The sequence below is a fragment of the Heterocephalus glaber genome, unplaced genomic scaffold (genome assembly GCF_053883595.1).
Source record: "Heterocephalus glaber isolate CG9 unplaced genomic scaffold, H.glaber_assembly_v1.0 deba00001072, whole genome shotgun sequence".
In the NCBI taxonomy this organism is placed as follows: Eukaryota; Metazoa; Chordata; class Mammalia; order Rodentia; family Bathyergidae; genus Heterocephalus; species Heterocephalus glaber.
In genome coordinates, this window is record NW_028258189.1 from 6,118,194 (window position 1) to 6,142,594 (window position 24,401).

General features: G+C 51.0%; 1 protein-coding gene across 3 annotated transcripts in view; it reads right to left on the minus strand.

Moving 5' to 3' along the window:
• Positions 1–2,812: 2,812 nt before the first annotated feature.
• Cd99 (CD99 molecule (Xg blood group)) overlaps positions 2,813–24,401 on the minus strand; it is a 30,295-nt gene continuing 8,706 nt past the window's right edge. Inside the window, exons 2-10 of one of the 3 annotated variants that reach the window (XM_004867320.4) lie at positions 21,591–21,620; positions 20,798–20,842; positions 19,064–19,108; positions 18,401–18,469; positions 14,389–14,433; positions 12,903–12,959; positions 11,082–11,195; positions 4,150–4,206; positions 2,813–3,280 (exon numbers count right to left, since the gene is read on the minus strand). In XM_004867320.4, the coding sequence (XP_004867377.1) occupies positions 3,255–3,280; positions 4,150–4,206; positions 11,082–11,195; positions 12,903–12,959; positions 14,389–14,433; positions 18,401–18,469; positions 19,064–19,108; positions 20,798–20,842; positions 21,591–21,620 (488 nt within the window). In that variant the 3' untranslated portion in view covers positions 2,813–3,254. Of the gene's footprint in view, positions 3,281–4,149; positions 4,207–5,878; positions 8,187–11,081; positions 11,196–12,902; positions 12,960–14,388; positions 14,434–18,400; positions 18,470–19,063; positions 19,109–20,797; positions 20,843–21,590; positions 21,621–24,401 lie in introns of those variants that run through there. The other 2 variants (XM_021246367.2, XM_004867321.4) reach the window with 2 other exon arrangements.

The window sequence follows — 24,401 nt, forward strand, 5'->3', positions numbered from 1 at the left end:
AACCCTCCGGGCAGGACGAACGTGGGCCTCTGGCTGCGTCTCCCCTCTCCACCCTGCCAGGGTGGCCCACGCTGTTGATGCTCAGCCTCGGGCCCCAGGCACAGCTTGGCAACACTTGTGTGGCTACACCTGTGTGTGCGCCTGGGGTGTAAGGCGATGTCCCCGGGCATGCGTGTGTGGACGTGCGAATAAACAGCGAAATCATGAGATTTTTGCAGGGAAATAGAAATGGAGACTGTCACATCAGAAGAGATAAGTCAGACTTGGAAAGTCAAATCGAATACTTTTCTCTCATAGAAAGATTCTAAAAAGAATGACAGAGAGAGAGAGAGAGGAGAATGTAATACAATGACAGCATGAAAAGAAAGGAGATCACGTGCAAAGGCCCCGAGTTCGACCCCCAGTATTTCAAATAGATACTATACAGTCCATAAATGCCTCACTGGGCAGCAAGCAGAATAGCAGAAACAGGCTGAGCAGGTGGCGACATTGTGTTGAATCCCTATGCAAAGTGAACAGCTCTACGACGACGGGCATCCATTTACTTATTTACTTACTTACTTGTATTTATTTTTATTTTGAGACCGGTTCTCGCTAAGTCACCGAGTTGCTCAGGCAGGGCCGCAGCCTGGGATCCTCCTGCCTCAGCCTACCAGAGTGCCCGGAGCACGGGTACGCACCACCACCCCAGTCTGCATCTGAATCATTCTGATGCTTATAAAATTGCCAGTGGTATTCACAGAACGTCAAAAAAACCCACCCCAAAACAAAACAAAAAAAGTTGTGTGCACTTTCAAAAATCGTGACCCAGCAGCACCCCAGCGTGCAGAGTCAGCCCCCAGGCGGCCCCGATGAGTCCAGGAGTGACCGTGCACAGTACCTCCCGCTGTGGTTACCAGGGCCCAGGGATGCTGCTCAGGCTCAGGCTGCTGGTCGACCCCTGATGTAGGTGCTGGTGTCGGACGCCTGGCCATGCTGGGTCGTTGTGGGGCGGAGCGTGCAGGGAGTCAGGGTTCCACTGCACACCCCGGGGACAGGCACCTCCAACAGCCATGCATCCCAGGAGCCCTTCAGGTGAGCAGCCAGCATTTCCTCACCGCCCAGCCCACTGGAGAGGAATGAGTGTGAGCAGCAGCCAGTTCAGGATTCTTCTTAGAAGCGTCTGTCTTTTAAATGATGCCAAATTTATTCTAGCTCTCTGGGAGGCTGAGGCAGGAGGATTGCCGGTCTGAGCCTGGTGTGAACAACTTAGTGACTCAGGGAGACCCTGTGTCAAAGCAAAATGCTGGGGATAGGGCTCAGTGGAAAGGCTGGTTTTGTTCACACACACTCGCACACACACACACACGTGCACGCATACACATACAGGTGCATAGCAAGGCACATCAAGCACCCGTGCTTTGCGAGTGAGGCGTCATCGTCACACGGGCAGAGAGTACGTGGATAAAATCTCTCTGGCGCTGGGCAGCAGCACTGACCAGGGACCAGGAGAAACAATCCACCCTGCTCACCAGTCCCGTCACCATGGACACCGAGAGAATGAAGCGGCTGGATCTATTAGAGAGGTGCCGGGCTGCAGGGAGTCTCCACACTCAGGGAAGCATCTGGAGATGGCCGAGGACCTAGACTCACAGGAGCACCCAGAGGTGCAGGGTACTGACATGCAGAGGAGAATCCGCATACAGACACAGCGGGATACAGAGGTGGGGCTGGGTGCAGGGAGAACCTCGTTGCGGGAGTACCTTGATGAAGAAGGGTACCTCGCTGTGGGGAGTATCTCCTTACAGGGAGTGTCCACATTCGGAAGTGTCCAGGACTGGCAGTGTCTAGATACAGGGGAGAATCTGGTGCAAGGGAGTATCTGTGTCCAGGGGGTATCTAGATGCCTGGAGTACCTGAATACAGGGCGTACCTGGGTCGGAGACAACCTGCCCACAGGAGGTATCTGAATGAAGAGGAACATATACAGGGGAGTATCTGATGCAGAAGAGTATCTGTATGGAAGAGAGAATCTGGGTGCAGAGGGAGTATCTAGATACAGAGAATCCCCTGGACTCAGTGACTATCTAGACACGCAGGAGTATCTGGATGTGGGAGTTGCTGGGTCCAGGGGAGTGTCACAGCCCAGAAAAGTATCTTGAGGCAGAGAAGTATCTGGGTGGAAGGACACACCTGTGTCCAGTGAGTATCTAAGGCACGGAGTATCTGAATACAAGGAGCATCTGGATGGAAGAGACAAGCTGGATGCTGCAGATATCTGGGTGCAGGAGCATCTAGTGGTAGGGGAGTACCTGAAGGCAGCGGGTATCTGGTGCAGAGGAGTATCTGTGTGGGAGAGCACATCTGGGTACAGAGCATACCTGGGTGAAGGCAGGCAGTCTCCTGACGCAGAGGAATATACGGAGGGGGAGAAAATATGGGCGGTAGAGCATCTGGATATGGAGGATCATCTGGATTCAGGACTATCTAGAGACAGGGGAGTATCTGAATGTGGCAGAGTATCTGGGTGCGAGGGAGCCCTGGGTGCAGGAGAGCATCTGAATCCGGGGAGTATCTGGCCCTGGAGAGTTTCTGGACGCGTGGAGCATCTGAACACGGGGCGTATCTGCACCGAAGGGAGAATCTGGAGAACCTGGGAGTATCCGGGTGCAGGGGAGAACGTGGATGCCTTCTCGGGGGAGACGCCCAGCCCTGTCTGAGCGGCTGCACAGGAACGAAAACGTACAAATAAGAACTCATCTCTACAGCCTTCCGTAAAGCCCACCCTGCCCGCCAACCCCTTCCCCGGCATGACGCGTTCATAAAAAGCACCTGGTTTTGGATTTGTCTTTATTAGCCCGCCGTGGAAACCCCAGTGCCGTCACCCAGCGAGAGCAGCACGGAGTGGACACAGGGCAGGTTCCACCCCGCTGTTTCACCCCGGCCAATGCACGGTGCAGGTTTCACAAGCAGGGAATCTGTAAATCGGGGCCGGAGCTGTGCAGGGCCAGGTCCTGGGTCGGGGTTGGGGTCCCGGGTCGGGGCTGCTGTTTGCACAATGCCACAGGAAGCCCCCGCGGGCTCTGGATGGGAAGCTGAGCTCTGCTTGGACAACGCGTCCCCTCCTGCATGGAGCTGCGCACGTGGGCACCCCGGGGCAGCAGAAGGCTCCAGGGACAGGATGGGGCCTCTCCCGGTCCCGCAGGTGACTTGCTGGGGAGACCGAGGCCGTGTCATCGCCTTGCTGCCAACCGCTTGTGGTTGGAGGGCAGCTTCTACTTCTCCAAAAGCGTTTGTTGCACTGTGGGGGTGCAGAGAGGAGAACATGATCCCCGTTTCCCCACTTATCAAATGCACACCCCAAGCATTTACCAAGCGAGGGGTGTCCAGGCGTGGTGAAGGAACGGAAAGTGGATGAAGGAAGGAATTAAAACTAAAATGTGTTCTCTCCACGCACCAACTCCACAAGAGAAATGCAGGCATTGCGTGCTGGACACATGGACTCCTAATCTAAAATAATGAATAAATAAGACGATTTTAAAGAGTCATTTCGAATGCATAACCCAGCAGACACTAACTTCCTCAGAGTTCTAGTTCTAGAACTCCAGTTATTTCAAAATTTCATTTAAACATGCATCTCTGGCCGGGGATTTAGCTCAGTGGTTTCGGCGCCTGCTGCGCAAGCGCAAGGACCCGAGTTCGATCCCTGATACCAAAAAACATAAAAATAAAAATAAAAATGCATCTCTGTTCAACAGGTATTGTAGACACATTGTTACTGTTTTGCTTTGCTTTGCCAGTCTCTAGCGTACCTGGCAGCAGGAGGACTGAACAGAACTTGACAATAAGCTGTATTTCCAAAAAGGGACATTTTTAAGTTCTTAATGCACGCCAGCCTGGGATGATTTCCTACCCACTCGCTGAACACCACTCGGAAGTTTGATGAGCAGAGGCTTAAAGAGTGGATTATGCATAATTTCTACCGAGTGCCTCCAAACACTGATAATTTGAAAGAAAAAAGAAAAAGAGAAATGGCTGAGGATGTAGCTCAGTGCAAAGACCCTGGGTTCCATCCCTAGTACCAGTAAAAACAGTAGCAATAAAAATAACAACAACAATAATAATAATGATCCTGGCTCCCGACAGCCAGAGTCCCCATGCCCTTCTTACCGGGTGGCTCTGTGCTGGTCGTCTGACAATTCTCCAAGTTCACTTCACCTTGTTCTGCTGCAAATGAGAAGAAAATACCCCAATACGGCAGGCAACCCAGCCTCCAATGCCCCCAAACACATTCTGGGTTGGCTGGGTCTAAGGCGATGGTTGGTTGAGTGTCAGGATTCGAATCTGCACCCCCAGACACCGTGTCTGTCTGTGTGTGTGTGTGTGTGTGTGTGTGTGTGTGTGTGTCCAACACGCACCGCGACACTCACAGGCAACGCCTCGCTGGTGTTCGCCCACCCACGGGGAGACCTCGATCCAGGAGATCCCCAAAGCTTTATTTGCCTTTTTATCACCGGCAGCTGCCTTCTCCTCTTCACCCCAAAATGCTCCAAGCTTGGAACTTTTTGGGCTGGCACGCAGGACGCTCAGAACTTGCGGGGGTATTGAGCCATTTCAGAGCTGGGTTTTTCCTCATGGGTTAAATCGATGCAAATATCCCCACGTGGAAAAAACATTCTGAAAACCCCATGCATTTCTGGTCGCAAGCATTGTACATCACACAAGGGCAGAAGTCTCAGAGGCAAATCAGGGGCATCGCTTGGGGCAAACAAGGGCCTGATTTCCTGGACTCCCCGGGCTCACCCCAAACACACACATGGCATCTCAGATGAGGCCCCAGCCAGAGCCTAGAAAGGTGCTCTCTCTCTGCTACCTTAATGGTCGTTTTCTTTCCTTATTTTGGGGTGCAGGGAGGAGAGAGGGTCTCACTGTGTAGCCCAGGCTGACTTCGAACTCATGGCAATCCTCCTGCCTCTGCCTCCCCAGTTGCTGGAATTACAAGTGGGCACCACCACACCCAGCTGTTACTGAGTATCCCTGGGCTGAAGTTATCCTGCCTCTGCCTTCCTACTCACTGGCCCCCGAATGTTGACTTTGGAACAGGGACAAAAAACACAAACCACTGAGAACTTCGCTGCTCATCAGAAGATGGAGCACACAGCCAGAGATGACCCCAGCCCACCCGTTCATTCCTCCTGTGTTTCTCTGCAGTCTGTCTCATTGCTATCTCTAAATTTCTATTAATTTTTCCAAACATGCCTCTATGAGGATATCACTGTCCCCTCTGTGATGGTTTACATCTAAATGTCACCCTAACCCTCATGCGATCCTATGGAAGATCTCCGGAAGGGGACTGGATATTGGGGGACTGTAGCTGACCTGCTGTTAGGGGCTGGGGCCTGCTTGAAGAGGTGGCTCATTGAGGGGATTTGACCCGGAAGTGTTCATCTTCTTCCTTCCTGGCTCCTCCCATCTCTCTCTGCTTCCTGGACTCCACGCTCATCAGCCATGGTGTTCCTGCTTGGAGCAGCTGACCATGGACTGAACCCTCTGAGACCACTGGAGCAGCCAACCATGGACTGAACCCTCTGAGACCATGAGAACCATGAGTCAGTCTCTGTCTCTGTCTGTCTCCCCTTCCTGGTCACCATGATGTGAGCATCTTTCCTCCTCCACGCCTGTCCACCATGCCATGATGTTCCTGCCTTGGAGCAGCCAACCAGGGACTGAACCTTCTACAAACTGCGAGCAAAATAAACCCTTCTTCCTGTGAGATGGGGCTGTTGGCTAATCTGTCTCAGCAATGAAGAAAACGAGTAAAGCATCCCTCAAATGTCCTCAGTTTACCCTCTCTTCCCACTACGTGGCACACCAGCAGAATCCAAAATGCACAAGACACTCACAGATGAAATGTATTTATTTCTTTTCTGCATTGTTGTAAATGAACACAAGAGCCTCAGCAGGAAAGAAAACTCCTCCCCCTCACTACCAAGCTCATCACGTAGAGGCAATCTGTCTCCCTTGTGCGCTCAACTTTAATGGTCACAAAACTGCAAGGTCTGTGGTTAAAATGTCTTGAAGAAATGTATACAGTGCAGAGCATAAAAGTTTACTTATGGGACTAGAAAAAGCATTGTACTGAGTATTAAAAGAATACAATGATCCGCAACGACCTTCCCGAGCCACTAAATGATACCCGTGTTAAGAAGCCAACGTTGTTAGATAGATGAGAGATACATGGATGCATACATGAATAGACAGGTGATAGAAACATAGATGGATAGATAGATAGACAGACAGACAGATATGGACAAGATTGATAGATGATGCATGGAGAGGTAGATGGGTGAACAGATAGATACACAGACAAATCATACAGGTAGGTGGATGAAGGGAAACAGGTGAATACATAGATAGAACTATCTGTTGAGAGTGGGGATAGGTAGGTGGATGGAAGGAGGGATGCATGGATGCATACACAGATGGACAGAAAGATGGACAGGGTTGGATACATGGGGCACTAAATAGATTTTACAGATAGGTGGGTGGGTAGATGAAGGGTGTGTGAATCCATGGAGAGCTGCATGTATATGCAGATACAGGAGTGCATAAATGGATGGATAGGTAGACTATATGGACAGGGAGACAGACAGACAGATGGACAGATAAAGAGAAATACTCCAAGAAGGGAACATCCAGAGAGCCATGTCAACATGTTAAGAGGGCTGACCAAGATGGCCCATCGTGCTGCCTGCAGGGGAGGGGGTACGTTGTTCCCATGGGACACATTTTATAGGCAATTATCGGGGGACTGGCTTCTCAACTTGCCCTCACTTCAGAAGACAATCGTTTCTCCCCACCAAAAAAAAGCAGCACAAATCTTCTAACTGGGCCGTGAACTCCAGATTTAAGGGGTAAACACACTAAAGGGAGAAAAACAGTCCATTGGAAATCACTGAGTATAAGGGGGCCATTTGGGGCTAAAGTTCCTACACCACGGACCCCTGAAGGGGAGAAGAGATTCCCCAGGGGGAACTGTCCACCGCACTCCGGTCGGCTTGGGGCTCAAAACTTGAAAGATCAGTTGGCGGGATGACACACACCTGTATCCCAGCACTCAGGAGGCTGAGGCAGGAGGATCGCTGTGAGTCTGAGGCCAGCCTGGGCTACAGAGCGAGATCCTGCCTCAAAAAACAAAAAACAAAAAACCCTCAAAAGACCAAGCACAGGGCCTCTGAAAAATTCAACTTAGGTGGGCTGGGGAGAACAACTGCCAAACGTGCACAAGGCCACGTATCCGACCCGCAGGATGGCAAAAAAGAAAAGAAAAGGAAAGAAAAGACAAGAAAAGAGAAAAGAAAAGAAGAAACAACGCATTTCCGTGATTTTCTTTCGCTGTTAGAACAAGCCCCAGAGCCACGCTGCCTCCAGGCGCCTCGGAGGGAGAGAGCACGCGTTTACTGGGCACCGCGTGTCCCAGCTCGGAGCAAGGAAAGCCCTTCTGACGGCCTGGAGGACACAGAAGCAAAGCGAAGCAGGCCAGTGAGCCGAGCAGGCAGGGGCAGAAGGACACAGGTGCCGCCGGCCGCGGAACCCGATGCACGCACTGCGGACGACCCTCAAGCACCGAGGCCGGGAGTCGGGAGCCAGCCCTGCGAGCGAGCGAGCTCCGCTGGCCCTTTCTGGCCATGCATGCATCGAACCGTTTGGGAAAAGCAGGGAGAGAAGATCAGAAGCCGCTGCTCCGTAGGGAACGAGTGAGAAGTGGCTCCTAAAAACTCAAGGTGAGCAAGCACAGGGTTAAGGACAAGACGCTCCCCGGGGTTCGGAGCCTCGGACCCGAACTCGGCCTGGCCTGGGACACCTCGAGTCCGTGGAAGCCACGCGCCCCGAGTTTCTCAGGAGGATGTGCACTGCTGTTAGTTTTCTGGAGCTTCCTGAATTCTGCCTATCACGGAGGGGAAAGCCAGCTGGGGGGTGCACACCCTCCGCCATCCTAGCTGCTCTCAGGAGGCTGAGGCAGGAGGATCGCAAGATTGAGCCCAGCCCGGGCAATTCAGCAAATCAGCAAGAGCCTGTCCCAGGAAGGAGGGAGGGAGGGAGGGAGGGAGGGACCGAGGAGGGGCCGAGGGGCTGCTCGGCGTGGCTCGGGACAGGAACCTGGCGGCCGGGGCTCCGGACACTGACAGCCTAGGTGTGCACGGCATCTGGAAAGGGCAGACAAAGGACAAGGAGTGAGAAAGGCCGGGCGGGAGGAGTCCAGGGCAGGAGCGGCGGCCGGGGTCAGGGGGCAAGGGTCAGAGGGGAGAGGTCGCCCGGGAAGGAGGCAGAAGGCGAGGGGCGCAGGGAGGGAGACCAAGGGAAAGCATGCCGAAGGAAGGAAAAGGGGAGGGGAAATGGAGGGAAAAGGGTGGAAGGCAGAGGGGCCACGCAGGCAGCAGGGGAGGCTGCAGAGGCTGCAGGGCCGGGCAGGACCCGAGCCCGGACGGCGGGGATGCACGGACGCACAGATGCAGGCACAGACGCACGCACTCACGCATGCACTCGCGCACCGACAGTGGCACAGAAGCCACGGCCAGCAGCAGGGGCGACAGACACTCGGCCTCGATGCCCAGCGGGGATGCACGGACGCACGCACGGATGCACGCACGGACGCACGCACAGACGCACACATGGATGCACGCACGGACGCACGCACGGCCAGCGGCGGGGAAGCCACGGACAGCAGCAGGCGCGAAGACGCTGGGCCTCGATACCGGCGGGGACGCAAGTTTCGGGGCCCTGGGCCAGGAGATGGCGACCCTCGCTTCTCCCGCCCTCTTTCTAGCTTCCCTTTCTTCCTTCTGTCCTTCCTTCCCTTTCCCTTTCTTCCTTCAATCCTTGCTTGGTCACTTTTTCCCTTCCTTCCCTTCCCACGCCCCCCCCCCCCCCGGCTCCGCGCAAGGAGCGAGGAAACCCCAAATCCGGCCGGCAGCTCGAGGGCAAGCAGAGAGGGCGTCTTCCGGCAGGACGCGACTCCTCCAGCAACCCTTCCAGTCGGCTTCCTGCTAACCACGTCTTACTTTCCTCGCTGCTATTCTCCAGTGCTTTCTGCACATCTACAGAGAGCCTAGATGGTGACGCCCGCTCCCCACAAAACCAGGAGCCACCCCAAGATCAGAGGGTAAAAACCTGCGGAAAATTTGCGGCTAAAAGGACCGGGCTAAGAATCCCTGCCATCGCACGGACAGGAGGTTTGCAAATTCGGAAAATCACACCGGACTTCTCTCCACGAAGCCCCCACCTCCTACGGATGCTGCGTCCCCCAGAGCAGGCGGGTGCAGGCGGAAACGACTGTTTCTGCCCTTGCTGCATCGCTAGCTCCAAACTTCTGGTGAACCCAAGCCTCCTCCGACTCTTGACTTCATCGCAGTGTGGGTCCAGAGCACTCAGAAAGCCCTCGTGAGGTAACGTAAGACCCTGGAATCAATTTGGCTTAACTAAGGATTTGCACAACACTGTTTCCAACGTTGGTGTGGTGGTGCCCTCCTGTCATCCCAGCACTCTGGAGGCTGAGGCAGGAGGATCTCTGTGTCTGAGGCCAGCTTGGGCTACATACTGAGGTCAAGGCCAGCCTGAACCATAGAACGAGGCACTGCTTCAAACAAAACAAATCTGTCTTCCCTGGCGTGCTTCCCAGTCTCCCAGCATCTCCTAGATCCCTCAGAAAGCCGAGTCTGAGATCAATACGGTCCAAGTATGAACACAGACTTAAGCTCACGAGGAGCTGTGTGCACCAGGGCACGGCTACAACGTGGACTTCAGCAAACATGAAGAGTCTGGGTTCGGGGTGTTTGCGCCAGACAACAGGGCTCCACACTGGGGAGCCACAAAAGAATCCAGACAAGACCGAAGAGACCAGTGGGGAGATGGGTGAGCATCACATCCGCTGTGCTCACAAGACCAGGGTGCCCTGACTCCTGGAAACCCCCAATTAACAGGGGACCTTCGGAACATGAGGCGCCTGAGGTCCCGCACACAGAGCCAGGCCCACAAACTTGTCACTCTCTGAGTTCCTTCTTCAGTTCTGTATCTCATGCAAGAAGCTACTCAGTCCCGGCTGGTATTCTCCGCTACCAGGAAAGGGAAATCTGCCTACCTGGGTTTTTATCTTAATTCTCCCGGGTGGAGAGAACAAAATAGAGATCTCTCACCCTAAGGACATAGATTGTCAGTTTATAGTAACAATGACTGGCTTGCAAAAGGTAGTATCTCCTGCACTCCCTCTCTGCTAGCGGATTTCCAGGCTTTTCATCTCGACAGATATCCTACAACATAGATGCACTGATCAAAAAATATGGTGGATGTTTAAATTACAAATCTTACAGTAAAACACACGCTGTCACGAATCCCCTCAAATCCCCCCCGGCCGTGCACACCCTCCTCCCGCCGTCCTGGCCGCTGTCCGCAGCAGCTCTGGAGTCCTCCTTCCTGGGGGTCTTTAGCTGCGCCATCCCGGCTGCCTCGATGTCCCGAGTGGACTCAGAACGGTGACCTTTCCCGGTCATCCTGACCTTGGGGAGGAGCCGGGAGTCGCACGGTGCCAGCTGCGGTGACTCGGGTGGAGGAGGACACAGCGCCGTGTGTTTCCGAGCTGCCTTTCCGCTGGACGGCGCCCGGCAGAGCAGTCACCGTGTTGGTGACCACACCTGGTGAAGCCCTCGGCAAAGAGGACCCCAGAGCTGCTGCGGGACGCGGCCAGGACTCTGGGAGGAGAGCGTGCACCGCCCGGGAGGATTCTGGGGCATACGGGGGCATGTGTCCCTTCAGCCTAAAAATCTTTCTCAACCAGAGCCCGCCGGGTACTGTCACTCACACTTCCCCTCGGGCCCTCATCCCCCGGGTGTGGAGGGGAAACCCCGTGCTGCAGAAGGCAGTAACCGGCTAAAGTCTACGCAACGCAACACGGCAAAGCACCGCTTGGCCGGAAGCCAGAAGCGCAGACTCGACCCGGGGGCTCAGTGGCTTCGGGAGCTGTTCGCCGTGGCGCTTGAGACACGCTGCCACTTTTTAAGGAAAGCACAATGCTCAGCCTGCCGGGCACAGAAAGCGACGCGGCTCACCGTTTTCTCTGAAGCACCACTTCTTCCTCTGGTATGCGACAAAGCTGGAGATCGCTCCAGCCACGGCCACCACGACGGCCCCGATGATGCCGGGAATCACACCTTGGGGCTGCTCTGCACGGATCACGGGAGCCACAGTCAGACCCAGGGCCGGGGCTGGGCCAGGCAGCGGCTGCAGCACGCGTGTTGGAGGATCTGTCCCCAACCGAGAGGCCCAACTGCAAGCGGCCTCTGAGAAGGGTCTCGGTTTCAGCGAAGCTCGCTGCATCTTGGCACTGCCAGCCGTGGGCTTCCCCACTGATTCCTTCCCCGATGCCTTTGCGGCACTAGGGACTGAACGCAGGGCCTTCGCAAGGAACGACACCCCCAGCGCCTCCCCTTTCTGCTTTTCCATTTCCCACGGTGAGAAGGGACCTCTCAGAGTTGTTCAGGCTGGGCTTGAACATGTCACCCTCCTGCCTCAGCCTCCCAGAGCGCTGGGATGACAGGTGTGCATCACCACAGCTGGCTTCTATTTTACAGTTAATAAAAGGAATTTCTTAAAACATTCTTCTCTAGTGCTTCAGAAAAAGAGAAAGGTCCCATGTGACACATGAGCAAAAGGACTGATATCCTTCATGCAGGGATAGAAAGCTTCCCCATACACTGAGCATAGCTCATGACAGCTCATTATATAAGAACTGCAAGAGAGTAGGACTCAGTGTATATTTTAAACAACACATTTTCCTTATCCAGTCTCCACTTGATGGGCAATTGCACTGCTTCCAAGCTTTAGCTATTACAAACTGTGCCGCTATAAACATGGGTGCACATAGATCGCTGTGGTATGATTCTTTTAATTCTTTGGGGAAGATCCCCGGCAGGGGAATAGCTGGGTCAAACGGGACTTCTAGTCCTAGTTCTTTGAGGTATCTCCACACTGATTTTCACATAATAGATAATGTGAAATAGGAAGAAAAGGGGTAAAGGTAAAGGGGAAGTGGGAGGAGTAGAGGAAAGGAAAGAAGGGAAAGGAAAAAATATGAGAAAAGGAAAAAATGGAAACAAAGCCTTTGTAAATAGGGAGGGGTGGAGGGGGTGAAGGGAGGGCAGGGGAAAGGGGAAAAATAAGAACCAAGATACGTCATGTAAAGGTACAGATGCCAGTGATGAACATCATTATACTGTATACCTGAAATGTACCAATAAACTTAATTTTAAAGAAAATTAATAACATTAAAATGTAAATCAATAAAATATGGACATATTCTAAACAAAAACAAAGAGAAAGAACTGGAAGACAGAACTTCAGGGTTCCCAGCACAAGGAAATCACGAACACTTAAGGACAAGGAAAGGCTAACTTCCCCGAGGCGATCCTGGCTCAGCACATGTAGGTACTGAATTATTACTCTGCACCCCGTGACATGTGCAATTACTACCTGTCAACTAAATAAATTAAATATACACAGGTATAATTATTTCTTTTTTGGCTAACAGAAAAAGTGGCCAAGCCAGCTGGCGGCACCTGCTTCCCTTCTACGTGTTGGACAGACAACATCTCCAGCGATTGCACCCGAGCATGTGTGACATGGAGGCCACAAAGCAATGGCCATGTTCCCATCGCTTCCCTTCCCTACCCTTCTCTTTCTTCTCTTTGCAGTGCTGGGCAGGGGACACAGCACCTCCCACACCCTGGGAAAGGGCTCTAGCACCAAGCTCCCAATCAACCAGACCCATCACAGAGGTCTCCCCAGTGGAATTCCACCTCCAGCTCAACAGCATGCGGGAGAGATACAAACAAAGATGGCGGCCACCACCCACAATACACCCGCAAACATACCATCTTGGCTCTCTCCCTCCTTCCTGGGGCTCCCACCACCATGTCCGTCTCTACTTCCTGCAAGACAAGACCAAGACCGTTGACCAATGGCACCGTGAAGATTTCTGTTGGGAAAGACAAATTACATAGCAAGGGTCTGCAGGAAGATACACCAACAGGATGGGCATGAGTGGATGAAGCTATTCCAATCTCCACGGGTTGACCCGCTGCAGTCTGGGGCTTCGATGACCCTCCAAGCTCACGTGTTGGTGGCCCAGGCCCCAGCCCATGGTGTCACGGAGGGAGGCAGTGGAACCTTTAAGGGGTGTGGCCTAGTGGGAGGAAGTGATGTCACTGTGGGCGTGGCCTCAGCGGCTATATTGGGACCCCAATATCATCCTCTTCCTCTTTCTCTTTTTCTCACTTCCTGGCCAGGAGTTGGGAGGTTTTTATTTTACCCTTCATTCTCTCCAACATGTGCTGCTTCACACTGGCCACTAGTCATGGACAGAAACTTCCAAGACCATGAGCCAAAGTATACCTTTTCACAAGCTGACCATCTCAGGCATTGCTAGAGACAGGAAGTAGACTAACACAGCATCCCCTCCGATTGCTGACTGCGTGTTCCCCAACTTTGTCCTGTCACTACCCACGGCAGCACCAGACCAGATCCCCCTTGGGTCCCCTGCAGTGTGGTAATGACCCAGGCACTTCCTGAGGGGCATCGGGGAGTTGGTCTCCTGTCTCGGTCATGGGGAAGATGGCAGATGTCATGGAGCTCACCGAGCCCTTGCCTGAGGCTAAAAACTGTTCCAAGTACAACCTGAAGACAGCATGGCATTACCAGACCTACCTGCCCATCTCCTAAGTTGGCCACCAGCGAGATGCAAGGCACCGGACCTTTACCTCTGGGGCCTGCCCATGAGCACTGTCCCCATAGCTAAAAGACACAGGATCACAGCTTCTTTTGGTTTCTTCTTGTGTTGAACACCAGCATAGGAAGACAGGATTTGCAATGCTGTGTCCTTAACAACAGACTTCTGCAGGGCCCAGTGCAGGGATTCACCATGTGGACCATAATACTGTGTGACTTTCAGGGAGTTTGTTTGCACAATGTCCACCAGTCAGCTTCTGGGTCACCGTTCTGTCTACACTGGGTTTGCATGTTACGCAGCTGCGCTGCTTCTGTACTGCCTGTTACACTAAATGGGAGCATGAATCAGGAGATGCCTGAGGTCAGCCAATGTAGCAGAAAACTTCCATCCCTCCATATTCAGGAGCCTCCTGAATCCTTCCGTCTTCTCTCAGGGAGCCAGCTATGCTTTCTGTATCCTTGAAAGTCCCTACAAATGACTGAGCTACCTAGGAGACATTCACGCATTGAATTGTGGTCTGGTGCAGGAATGAGGGTGTAGACCCCATGGTCTCATAGAGCTGACGGTGGCCATTCCCAACAGGTGGATGTATTAAAGGACGGGCAGAATAAAAACAGAAGGGATTACGCTACCTTCTCCGCCTGCCACATCCTTCAGGTCAGAATCTGAAAATCCACCTACAAAAGAAAAATACAGCATGACTGGCCATTCTGGAACCGCTGGAGGGGTGGGGATTCTGCAAGTCTCCATGTGAAGGAAAAATTCCATTCGAATCACACATAGATGGGGACAGACACAACTGTGGTACTTCGTTATGGAAGATACAACCACAAGCTGAGCGTCCTTAATCTAAAAACCCGAAATCCAGAGTGCTGCAAAGTCTGAAACGTTTTGTGTGACAACGTGGAACCACAAGTAATGGGTCACAACCAAAACATAGGCACACCAAAAAATATTGCACACAATGACCCACAGGTTATGGGTCCAAGGTGTGTGTGAGACACATGCAAACTTCACGTCCAGACGTGGCTCTCATTCCCAAGAAACCCCACTGTGTGCACAAATACTCCAGAGTTTAAGACAAAATTCAAATACGAAAAACATCTGGTCACCCGCCTTTCAGAGAAGAGATACACAACCTGTAAAACTAACTCTCCTGTTGTTCCAAAACTCATAAATTTAGTTTTACCAAAAGCTCTCAAATAACCCTGGGAAAGAGAACACAAAAAGGAACTGAAAATATACAGTGATTTTTCTGATGAGTGCAATTAGAAGCCTAGATCATTAAGTCCAAACCAGAGCCATTAGAAATAATAGGCTGGAAGTGTTTTGTTATGCAGCAGTAGCTAGCTGATAAACATCAAAATAATCTATCAGTTTACATTTTAGTATATGTGCTGCCGAAGCAAGCACAAATCTCTCAATTTATCATCACCTGTCATGCCTAAGTAGAGTCTACTCGCAAAAAAGCAAGGAGCTATTTCATGGAAATTCAGCCTTTTATATAACCTGTCCACATTTGTGAATAAAAAGTAAAACAATGAGATGGCCATCTTTATTGATGACCTCCATCCCCCTGATGAAACATATTTTTTTTCCTGCTTGAGAAAGTGAATTAGAATACAAAGATACTTTAGTATTTAGTGGTGCACGCTTGTAATCTCATCACTCTGGGAGGCTGAGACAGGAGTATCTCAAGTTCAAGCCCGCAATGTAATGATTTTGCAAGGCCTGATGTCAAAATAAAAAATACAACAAAACAAACAAAAAAGGCTCGGGATGTAGTTCAGGGAGAAGGCCTTATGTACTGATCTAAAAGAAAAGAGAGAGAGAGAAAAGAAAGAAAGATCTGGCCAAGTTCCTGATCTGCCTTTTTTTAAAAAGAGAATTTCTTTTGTGTAAAAATGAATCTCTTTGGTCTTTGCCTTAAATTCAGGAATGAAAAACACCCCTCCCTGCTCGGCCCTAAGTTTTCTAGCTAAACCAAGACAACAAAAATACGACTACATTGTAAAGAGAAAATGTAAATATGGGCAAGGAGGAAACTTTTAAAAAATTGTGTGTAATGCGATTATCTCTTCAGAAAAGCTAAGAAATGAAGAGAAACCCAAAAGAATTTAATGCATGTTCCTCCTGAGGATGGACATTGGGGAAAACGTATAAAAAGCCCTTCCATATTAAAGTAATAAACATGTTGAACATTAAAAAAAAAATACTCAGATAAATAAAAGCAGCAGAATAAATAGCTTGGAAATATGTATAAAGAAATGAGCAGAACAGAAAATGGTTTTTGTCAAGATGTCCATAACCTGTAAATCAATTCACAATTGTAAACAACTTCAGTGAAAATAGAAAACAAGATTTTATTATTTTCCCCAAAGTGAGAAGAAAATCAACCACACAATGATTCACTAGTTAAAAGGAGAAAAATAAAAACCACACAGAAAAGAAATGTAGAAAAGCCACCCAAGCATAAGACGACTCACTGAAGGAACAACTGCAAGCGTCTCTGGTCAAAAAAGTATTGTTTCAGATTTTCAAAAGAGAGAATAAAGTGGGAAAGCATTTTTGTAACAAATGGCCGGCATGGTTTGTATCCATGCACTGATGTACCAAAATGTCTTGTGTAATTCTTTTTCTTTTTTGTTGTGAGACAGGGCCTCCCTGTGTAATTCAGGCTGGGCTTGAGCTCATCATGTAGCCTGGGCTGGGCTCGAACTTGACATGGTCCTCCTGCCTCAGCCTCCTGAGCACTGGGATGACCGGCGTGCACCACAGCGCTTGGCTGTTTTGTTTTGTTAATTTTAATTTCTGAGCTGAAGATAGGATACCAAGATAATCACGACTTAATCCGTAGGCACTATTGGACGAAGGTTTTCTAAGACAACCTAACCACCGTTGGAACTCACCAGAAGAAAAGAATACCCACCTACCTACACAGCAGGAGGTAGACGAACTGGAACAATTTGGAGAGAATTTGGAAGAAAAATCTAAGACTATGAAGGTAGTTGTAGGCACACAAAATCTACCTGCCTACTTCCTGTCATCTCTCTTTTATTCTGCTCTTTATTTATTCTTTGGTTTTCTCATAGAAGAGAAGCCATGAAATCCTTAAGCTTTTGTGACTGATTTATTGCACTTAGCGAGCGTCCTGGTCTCCAGGTGCATCCATTTTCCTACAAAGGACTCAAGTTTATCCTTCTTCGTGGCAGAGTAGTACTCCACGGTGTGTAAACACCACTTTTTCCTTATTCACTCATCTCTTGAGGGACACAGAGGCTGCTTCCAAGATGTAGCTATTGTGAGTTGTGCTGCCATAAACACGGATGTGCGTAGATCCCTGTGATATGATGCCTTTAACTCTTTTAGGAAAATACTCAAAAGAGGTGTAGCTGAGTAAGAAGGTGGCTTAAATTTGCTTTGTAATTTCCAATCTTAAGGGCCGGGGATGTAGCTCAGTGGTTTCGCCGCCTGCTGTGCAAGCGCAAGGACCCGAGTTCGATCCCCAGTACCAAAACAAAACAAAAAAAAATTTCCAATTTGAAAATATCACAGAAATCATAGCATTTTCACTGTTAAAGACAGACCCCGCAGCAGAGCAGGTCACACTACGTACGCGGCATACGATGACCATTAAAAGTCACATGGCACATACCCCAGTGGCACAAGGGAGTGTGCACTGGCAAGCGAAATACACAACGACAACATGAACAAAACACTGATGTTTTTACCCGGGTGTGGTGGTGCACACCCGTCATCCCAGCACTCGGGAGGCTGAGGCAGGAGGATCTCCACAAGTTTAAGACCAGCCTGGGCTACACAGTCAGTTCAGAGCCAGACTGAACTACAAGGTGAGACTCTGTCTCAAAAAAAAAAAAAAAAAAAGGAGGAAGTAGATAAATGTAGGAGCGAATGGAGATAGTGACTCTCCTGACCTGATCAGTATACAACACAGACAGCTATCAAAAGCCCACTCCTAGGGCTGGGGATTTAGCTCAATGGCACCACACCTGCCTCACAAGTGCAAGGTCCTGAGTTCAATCCCTGGTACAGAACAAAACAAAACAAAACTCCACTCTATACCCCAAATCGTGTACAATTACTCTGGGTCTATCATAAATACAAATATACTTGACAATGTCCACACACTGTAGAAAACACTGATACTTTTTTGTTAAAACTGCAGCAAACACGTAAACAGCAGAGTCCTCAAACTCTGAAGTTTGAGCCCTCATTCGGGAGAGAAAAGAGTGTGTGTTGAATGACAGTGTGACGCATCCGAAGGCCATCTGAAGCACTGCCAGCAAACGGGCTGAAAAGCCGAAGTAGGTCCTGCGTAGGTCCCAGGATTTCTCCACCTCACCTGTGCGTTTGAGTCTCGCATTTCCATTTCCATCAAGGTTCCATCAAGTCTTCCAAGGCAAATGGGTAAGCGGACAATCCAAGGTGAACCCCCCCCAACACGCACACACGCACACACAAAAGCATCACTCTGCAAATGGGCCTCCCACAACCTGCAGGTGGGGTGATCGACCGGGACAGTCACCAGCAAGCGCGTGTGCGTCTGCACAGGACCTCAGCAGAACCTGGGTGTCGTGGATTCTGGAAATGCCAAGTGACCCACGGGCTCGGGGCTGCACTCACCAGAGGATCCTGGCTGGTCCGGCTTCGGATTGGGCTTTGGCTGGGGCCGTTTAGGTGGTGCTGGGTCAGCTGTTTGTGAACAGAAAAGGGCTTCAGTGGGAGGGGGCGGTCGGTTTGCCATTCAGAACGGAAAACATCAGTTTCCAGGCGGGTGCTCGGTTCTTCCTCAGGGTGGCCCTGCTCAGCCACCTGCCAGTTCCTTCCACCACCTCCCGACCGCAGCAGTCCTTAACGTCGAGCGCTTTCCACAGATGCTACAGCAGGCATCCAAAGCAGCCACAAAAGGTACGGGGTCTGGGGTAACAGGAAATGGCAAAACCCACGGAACAAACTGGATGGAGAATTTCAAGATGGAGGCAGCCGTGGCTGAAGGTAACGTGGCAGCCCGTGTGGAAGCCACGCGGACCACACCGAGAAGCCAGCCCTGCCGAGCACGCTCCCCACTGCCTTCCACCGCGCCAGGGGCCCTAAGAGCCCTGAAATAAAACCAGGCACGCTGGTAGAAGGCAAAGAAGAATGAATCAACACCAAAAATCCCAAGAGCAATCGCCACCACTGAGATCCCACTGGTCTCCGCGACAGACATTTCCACTGAACAAAAGATGAGCTGTTTTTAGGAACCATCAAAGATCGGGGCCACGAGGAGTGTTAAGAGATACTCACGGTCTCCTCCGCCGCCGAGAGCGTCTTCTAAGGAAAAGTCACCCCCTGAAAGAGCAAAACGGGTGGTCAACACCAAATATTTTGTGAAAAAGAGAAGGGAAGGGGCTTGTGACAGACAGCAGGACAATCCAGGGTCCCCTCAACCCCGATGGCCTTTCTGAATGTGGCCCGGCTGGCATCTCCTTAGAAAAGCCAAATCTCTGACCACTTTTAGGTCATCTTTCTCTCTGACGAAAAGCGTAAGAGACCAAAAACAACAAGAACATTCACGAATCAGTTGTATCACCCACAGCAAGTTGGAATTCCCACGTGCTCAAAGATAATCTTTTCCATTGATTCCCCGTCTTATTATAATCCCGTGCCCAGGTCAACCACAAATCTGAGATCCGCAAGAGGTGGCGGAAAATTATGCTAAGATTTGGGTTCCACGGCACCAAAAATAATTGGTTATACATTCAGCCAGCAGGAGGCGCTACACTACTGTGAGTTGCATGTAGAAATACACAGCTCTGCCCAATATTTCAGAGAATGAGTTCAAGTTTTCAGCAAGTACTTGTCAAGCAATACAATGGACCCTCAAGTTACAGCCGGCCTGACATACAAACAGCTTGGGTTGCAACTAGAATTTTAGTTTTAACTTACAACCAAAGTCTTGAGTTACGACCCAAATGCTGGCCACTTGTGCTTCCAGATGGTCTCACATACAGACAACCCTAAAGAGCTCTGGAAGGAACAGGACAGTGTCCTCTCCCGTGTGGGGTTCACTGAGAAATCCTGGGCCAGCGTCTCTCTAAGGACGCTGAGCTCTGCCTGTGTGCAGGAGAGAGACTCTGAAGGCTGTGTGGAGAAGCTGAGCCTTCACTGACTAACTTGAGTTACAACCAGCCCTTGGGAACGGATTAAGTTCGTAAGTCAGGGGTCCACTCTACTTGTGTGCACAATCAGGTCATCATTCAAAGATGCTGCGTTCAAGCAGGAGCGAGAGACGCCATCCTTGGCGTCACAAGAGGAACCATCAGTGGCAGAGCCTCATGACTAACTAGAGCAATTACCTCTCTAGGCAGTGAGGCTGTGAGGACGCAGACAGTGCTGAGGTTAACTTTTTGCCTGCAAACTACTTCACACATTTCAGACGTGTCACTTGGACAGCTCCATTACGCGCCCCTATTCCCAACTTCAAACTGATTGCCTTGCGTGATATTGGGAGGTCAGTAAAGCACGTTTTGGGGGGAGTGTCTGGGTGGGTCACGTGGAGCAGCCGCCCAGGGACTGAACCCTCGAGACCATGAACCTAGGAAACCTGTCCTCCTTTAAGTCGCATGTGCCAAAAATGCTGTACCAGCATCGGAAAGGGGAGCACAGCAGTACATCAACATGGACAACAAACTGTAGAATGACATAGAAGTTTCCACACAGATTCTATGGGGTTTGGTGGGGGTCTCAGTTGCAAATACTGTTTTCCTCCCAGAAAATGAACATGCCATCACAGCATGATGGGGAGAGTCTCAAAACAATCCAAAAGTATTTCTCAAAACCACCATCATCCATTTTGGGGGGCGGAGGGCCCTGGTCCCCAGCAGAGAGTGCTGATTTTACAGCACAGTTCACGTGTTGCCCTCGGCCATTCCTGCTGTCCATGTCATCTCCTGACCCCAACTCTTTCTTTCATAGAAGACGGGGCAGGCCAGCGTGATTTCTTCTCTCTCTGTAACAGCCGGGGAGCCGGGTTCTTACCACCAGGGGGCTTCTTCGGGGCTGCCGTGGTTTTCTTGCCTTCGTCTGAAGAGAAAAGACGATTTGGTCAGGAAAAGTCGGCCTGGTCAGGAAAAGTCGGCCAGGCGGCCGGCCTGAGAAGGGAAATGCAGAGCAGCAGGGGGCGAGGCCCAGCCCGCCCCGGCCCACAGGCAGCACCTGTTTCCACCGTCGGCCCCAGGCGGATCGCCGGGCGAAACCCCACCCCTGAGCTCAGTGTTTCGGCTCAGAGGCCTGTGCACCAGAGCCCAGACACCTCTAAAAAGCAACATTGCAGGCGAGGAGTGAAGAGCATCGCCCGAAATGCGCGTCCTCCCAGAACCTCGGAGCGCGAGCTCATATGCAGCAGGGGAGGTAGAGGGAGGTAGAGGAGGATCTGGAAATGAGACCGTCCTGCCTCAGCCTCCTGAACCCAACGGCAGCATCCTCATGAGAGACAGAGGAGGAGACGCAGACACAGAGGAGAAGCCTCGTGGAGACGGAGGCAGAGGCGGGAGCAACGGGGCGCAGCCCAGGGCCGCCTGCAGCCCTTAGAGGAGGAGACAGAGGTGGGAGGGTCTCCCCGGAGCCGGTGGAGGGAGCTGAATACGACTGCACGGATGGCAGGTAAGCATGTTTAAAATGAGTATATGGGCTTATGGTCATGTGTCTTTTACTGCAATAATTCTTAGAAATATTTTAAAATTCACCGCATGTTTTGATCACACCTGACGTGTCCTACATTCAGGGAAAAGTGCCCCCAGGTATTTTTTTAAAGTCCTAAATCATTACTCACCGAGTGCATCTGATAAATCGAAATTGCCCTCTAAAAGGGAAGAAAAGAGAGCCAAGTTAGAAACAAGGCAAATATAAGCGAATTTAAAAACATCTGAGGATGAAAAGGCCTATTTTATTCTGGTTTTGCGAGGTGCGTAGCTCTCTGAAATCCACCATGTGAGATGATTTCGATTCTCTTTCTGAATATGCATGTCCACACCTTAAATTAAGATACTAGGTCTAAAGAAACCAGGTCCCCAAGCACTTAGACTTCTCATACATAGGAGGAGGAAAAACCACAGTAAATAAAGGCTTCCTCTATATTAGCGACTTTTCCGAAAAGCCAAACCCACTTTTTAGAGAAACATTAAAGAACCCCGCAAAACACATTACATATTTTAAGGGAGGAAAACTCTCGTGGAAACCCACAGGACGAGGAATCTGTCACCACCCAGCGTCTTCTCTCCTGGTCTTTCATCATCAGGACAAATGCAGCCTCATGTTTGGAGTCGTTTACGTGCACAGCAGTGTGTGGCTTACTTGGAGTGAGTTTGTGGGCAGAGGAGGGGTGTGTGTGTGCATCCACATATGTAGGTGTATGTGGTTGTGTGTGTTATATGTGCAGCTGTCTGTAATGACTGTGTGTGCACGTGGAGTGTGGGGTGTCTCCATGGATGTCCGTGGTTGTGTGTGTTACCCGTGTGTGTGTATGAGGTTGGCGTGTGCATGTGCAGGTATGGAGGCGTGTAGTATGTGCACATCATAGCTGCAAATGGTGTGCAGCGTGTGCACTGTGCATTGGCACCTGCACATGATGGCTGTGTGTGAATGGTGTGTGTCTATGCACAAACGTGCAGCTGCTTATGTGTGTGGTCCTGTGTAGCAGTCTGCACATGGCGATGCATGTGGCATGTGCATGCGCATCTGCGCCCGTGAACGGTGGCGTGTGTACGTTCTGTGAGGAGCTACGTGCAGTGTGGCTGGTGTTCGTGTCCACCTGTAAGTGTGCTTGGTAGTGCGTGTGTTCATTACTCGTGCATTACGCATATGGTAGTTTGTGTGTGGGTAAAAGATGTATGATGGTCTGACATGTGTGCCCATGTGTAAGTGTGTGGTAGTGTGTGTGCATCCATGTAACCAGGTAGGTGTGGTCTGGTGTGCACAGCTGTGCCGTGTGACTTGTGTGACTGCATTACTTGTGGATTTGTGTGTGTGTGTGTCTAAGTATGCAGAGGTACCCGGCTGGGTTTGTGTGCCTGGCTGTTCTGTGTGCAGATGCATGTGCATGTACGTGTGTGTGTGTGTGTGTGTGTGTTTGAGGCTATCTCGGTGTGCTCACACTGAACTCCAGGCCCAGTGCTCACTGCATATTCATCACCCACCTTGACCCCAGAAAACACCTGCCCGGCCCTGTGCAGCAACAGGCTGCACATTGTTCCCCACCCCGAGACTCTGTACCCTTCCTCCCTATGTGGGGCTTCTCTCTATGGGAAGAACTTTTTACAATTCCACATTGGCATGCCATGGTGCAGTATGTGTCTTTCTGTGCCTAGTTCATGTCACTTAGCATAACGTCCTTCAGTTCCTTCCATGTTGTACCAAAGGACGGGGTTTCTTTCTTTTTGAAGTCTGCATAGTATTCCATGATGCACATTCACCATATATTTTTAAAATTCATTCATCTGCTGATGGACCCGCATTTGTTCCCACATCTTGGCTGTTCACAGCACTGAAAGGAACAGGGGCCCATAGATGTCTGCTGGACACAGTGATTTCATTTCCTTTAGATCCACACCCAGGAGAAATAGCTACATCAGTCGCAGCAGTTTCCAGCCACTCCATTATCTGTTCACCCCACAGGCAGGATTACTGGGAGTCTGGCTAATGCTCACTTTCCCTAGAGGCAGAGATGCAATCTCTAGACCCTGGGAACATCCACACAATGCATGGATCACATCTTCCAGAGGAGAAAAGGAGACTCAGAAAAATAAGCAGTGAAGCCTGGCGGCAGATGCCTGTAAGCCCAGCTCTCTGGGAGGCTGTGGCAGGAGGATCACAATTCAAGCCCAGCCTGGGCAACTGAGTGGCTCAGGGAGACCCTGTCTCAACATTTAAAAAAAAAATTAAAAAGGGCTGGGGATGCAGCTCCGTGTGAAAGCCTTAGATCCAAACTTCAGTACCACAACGAAGTTAATAAAGTAATAAAGTAACATAAGAGAAAGACAGACCCAGAAATGAGCTTCAACCCCAACTATGACAAAAAAGAAAGGGAAAAAAAAGAAAAAGGAAAGAGAACTGGAAAAGACCTTCAGACTGCCACGCACACACACACACACACACACACACACACACACACAGCACCAATGAGGAAAACGCTGCCCTGCTGCAAAAACTACAGACGTTTGCACGGCTGCCTTCTAATTCCCGCCCTTTCACCTCAGACTAGGACAGGAAATAACGAAGTTAGGTGGTACACGTGCACCCAGTTCCGCAAGGGCCTCCCCGCCCCATGGCCCCTACCTGTTAGTAATTAAGGAAAGAGGCACGGGGTCGCTAAGGAAACCCAACAGGGCCGGGCCCAGGATGCAGTGCGGCTCCCTGCACCGGGCCAGAGTCCCGGCCTGGCCTCCTCCCGGGGACCGCAGGGAGCTGCCGGCCACGCACACGTTCGACCCCTGCGTGGGTGCAGGGTGCGCCTTGTGCAGTCCTGAGTGTGCGTGCGTGTGCACATGTCACTGTATCCGCAGGCACGCCTGCGTGCACACGGTTGCCGGCGTGGGCATGCATGGCAGAGTCGTCCCGGGGGTGTTCAGTGTGCACACGAGTGGAC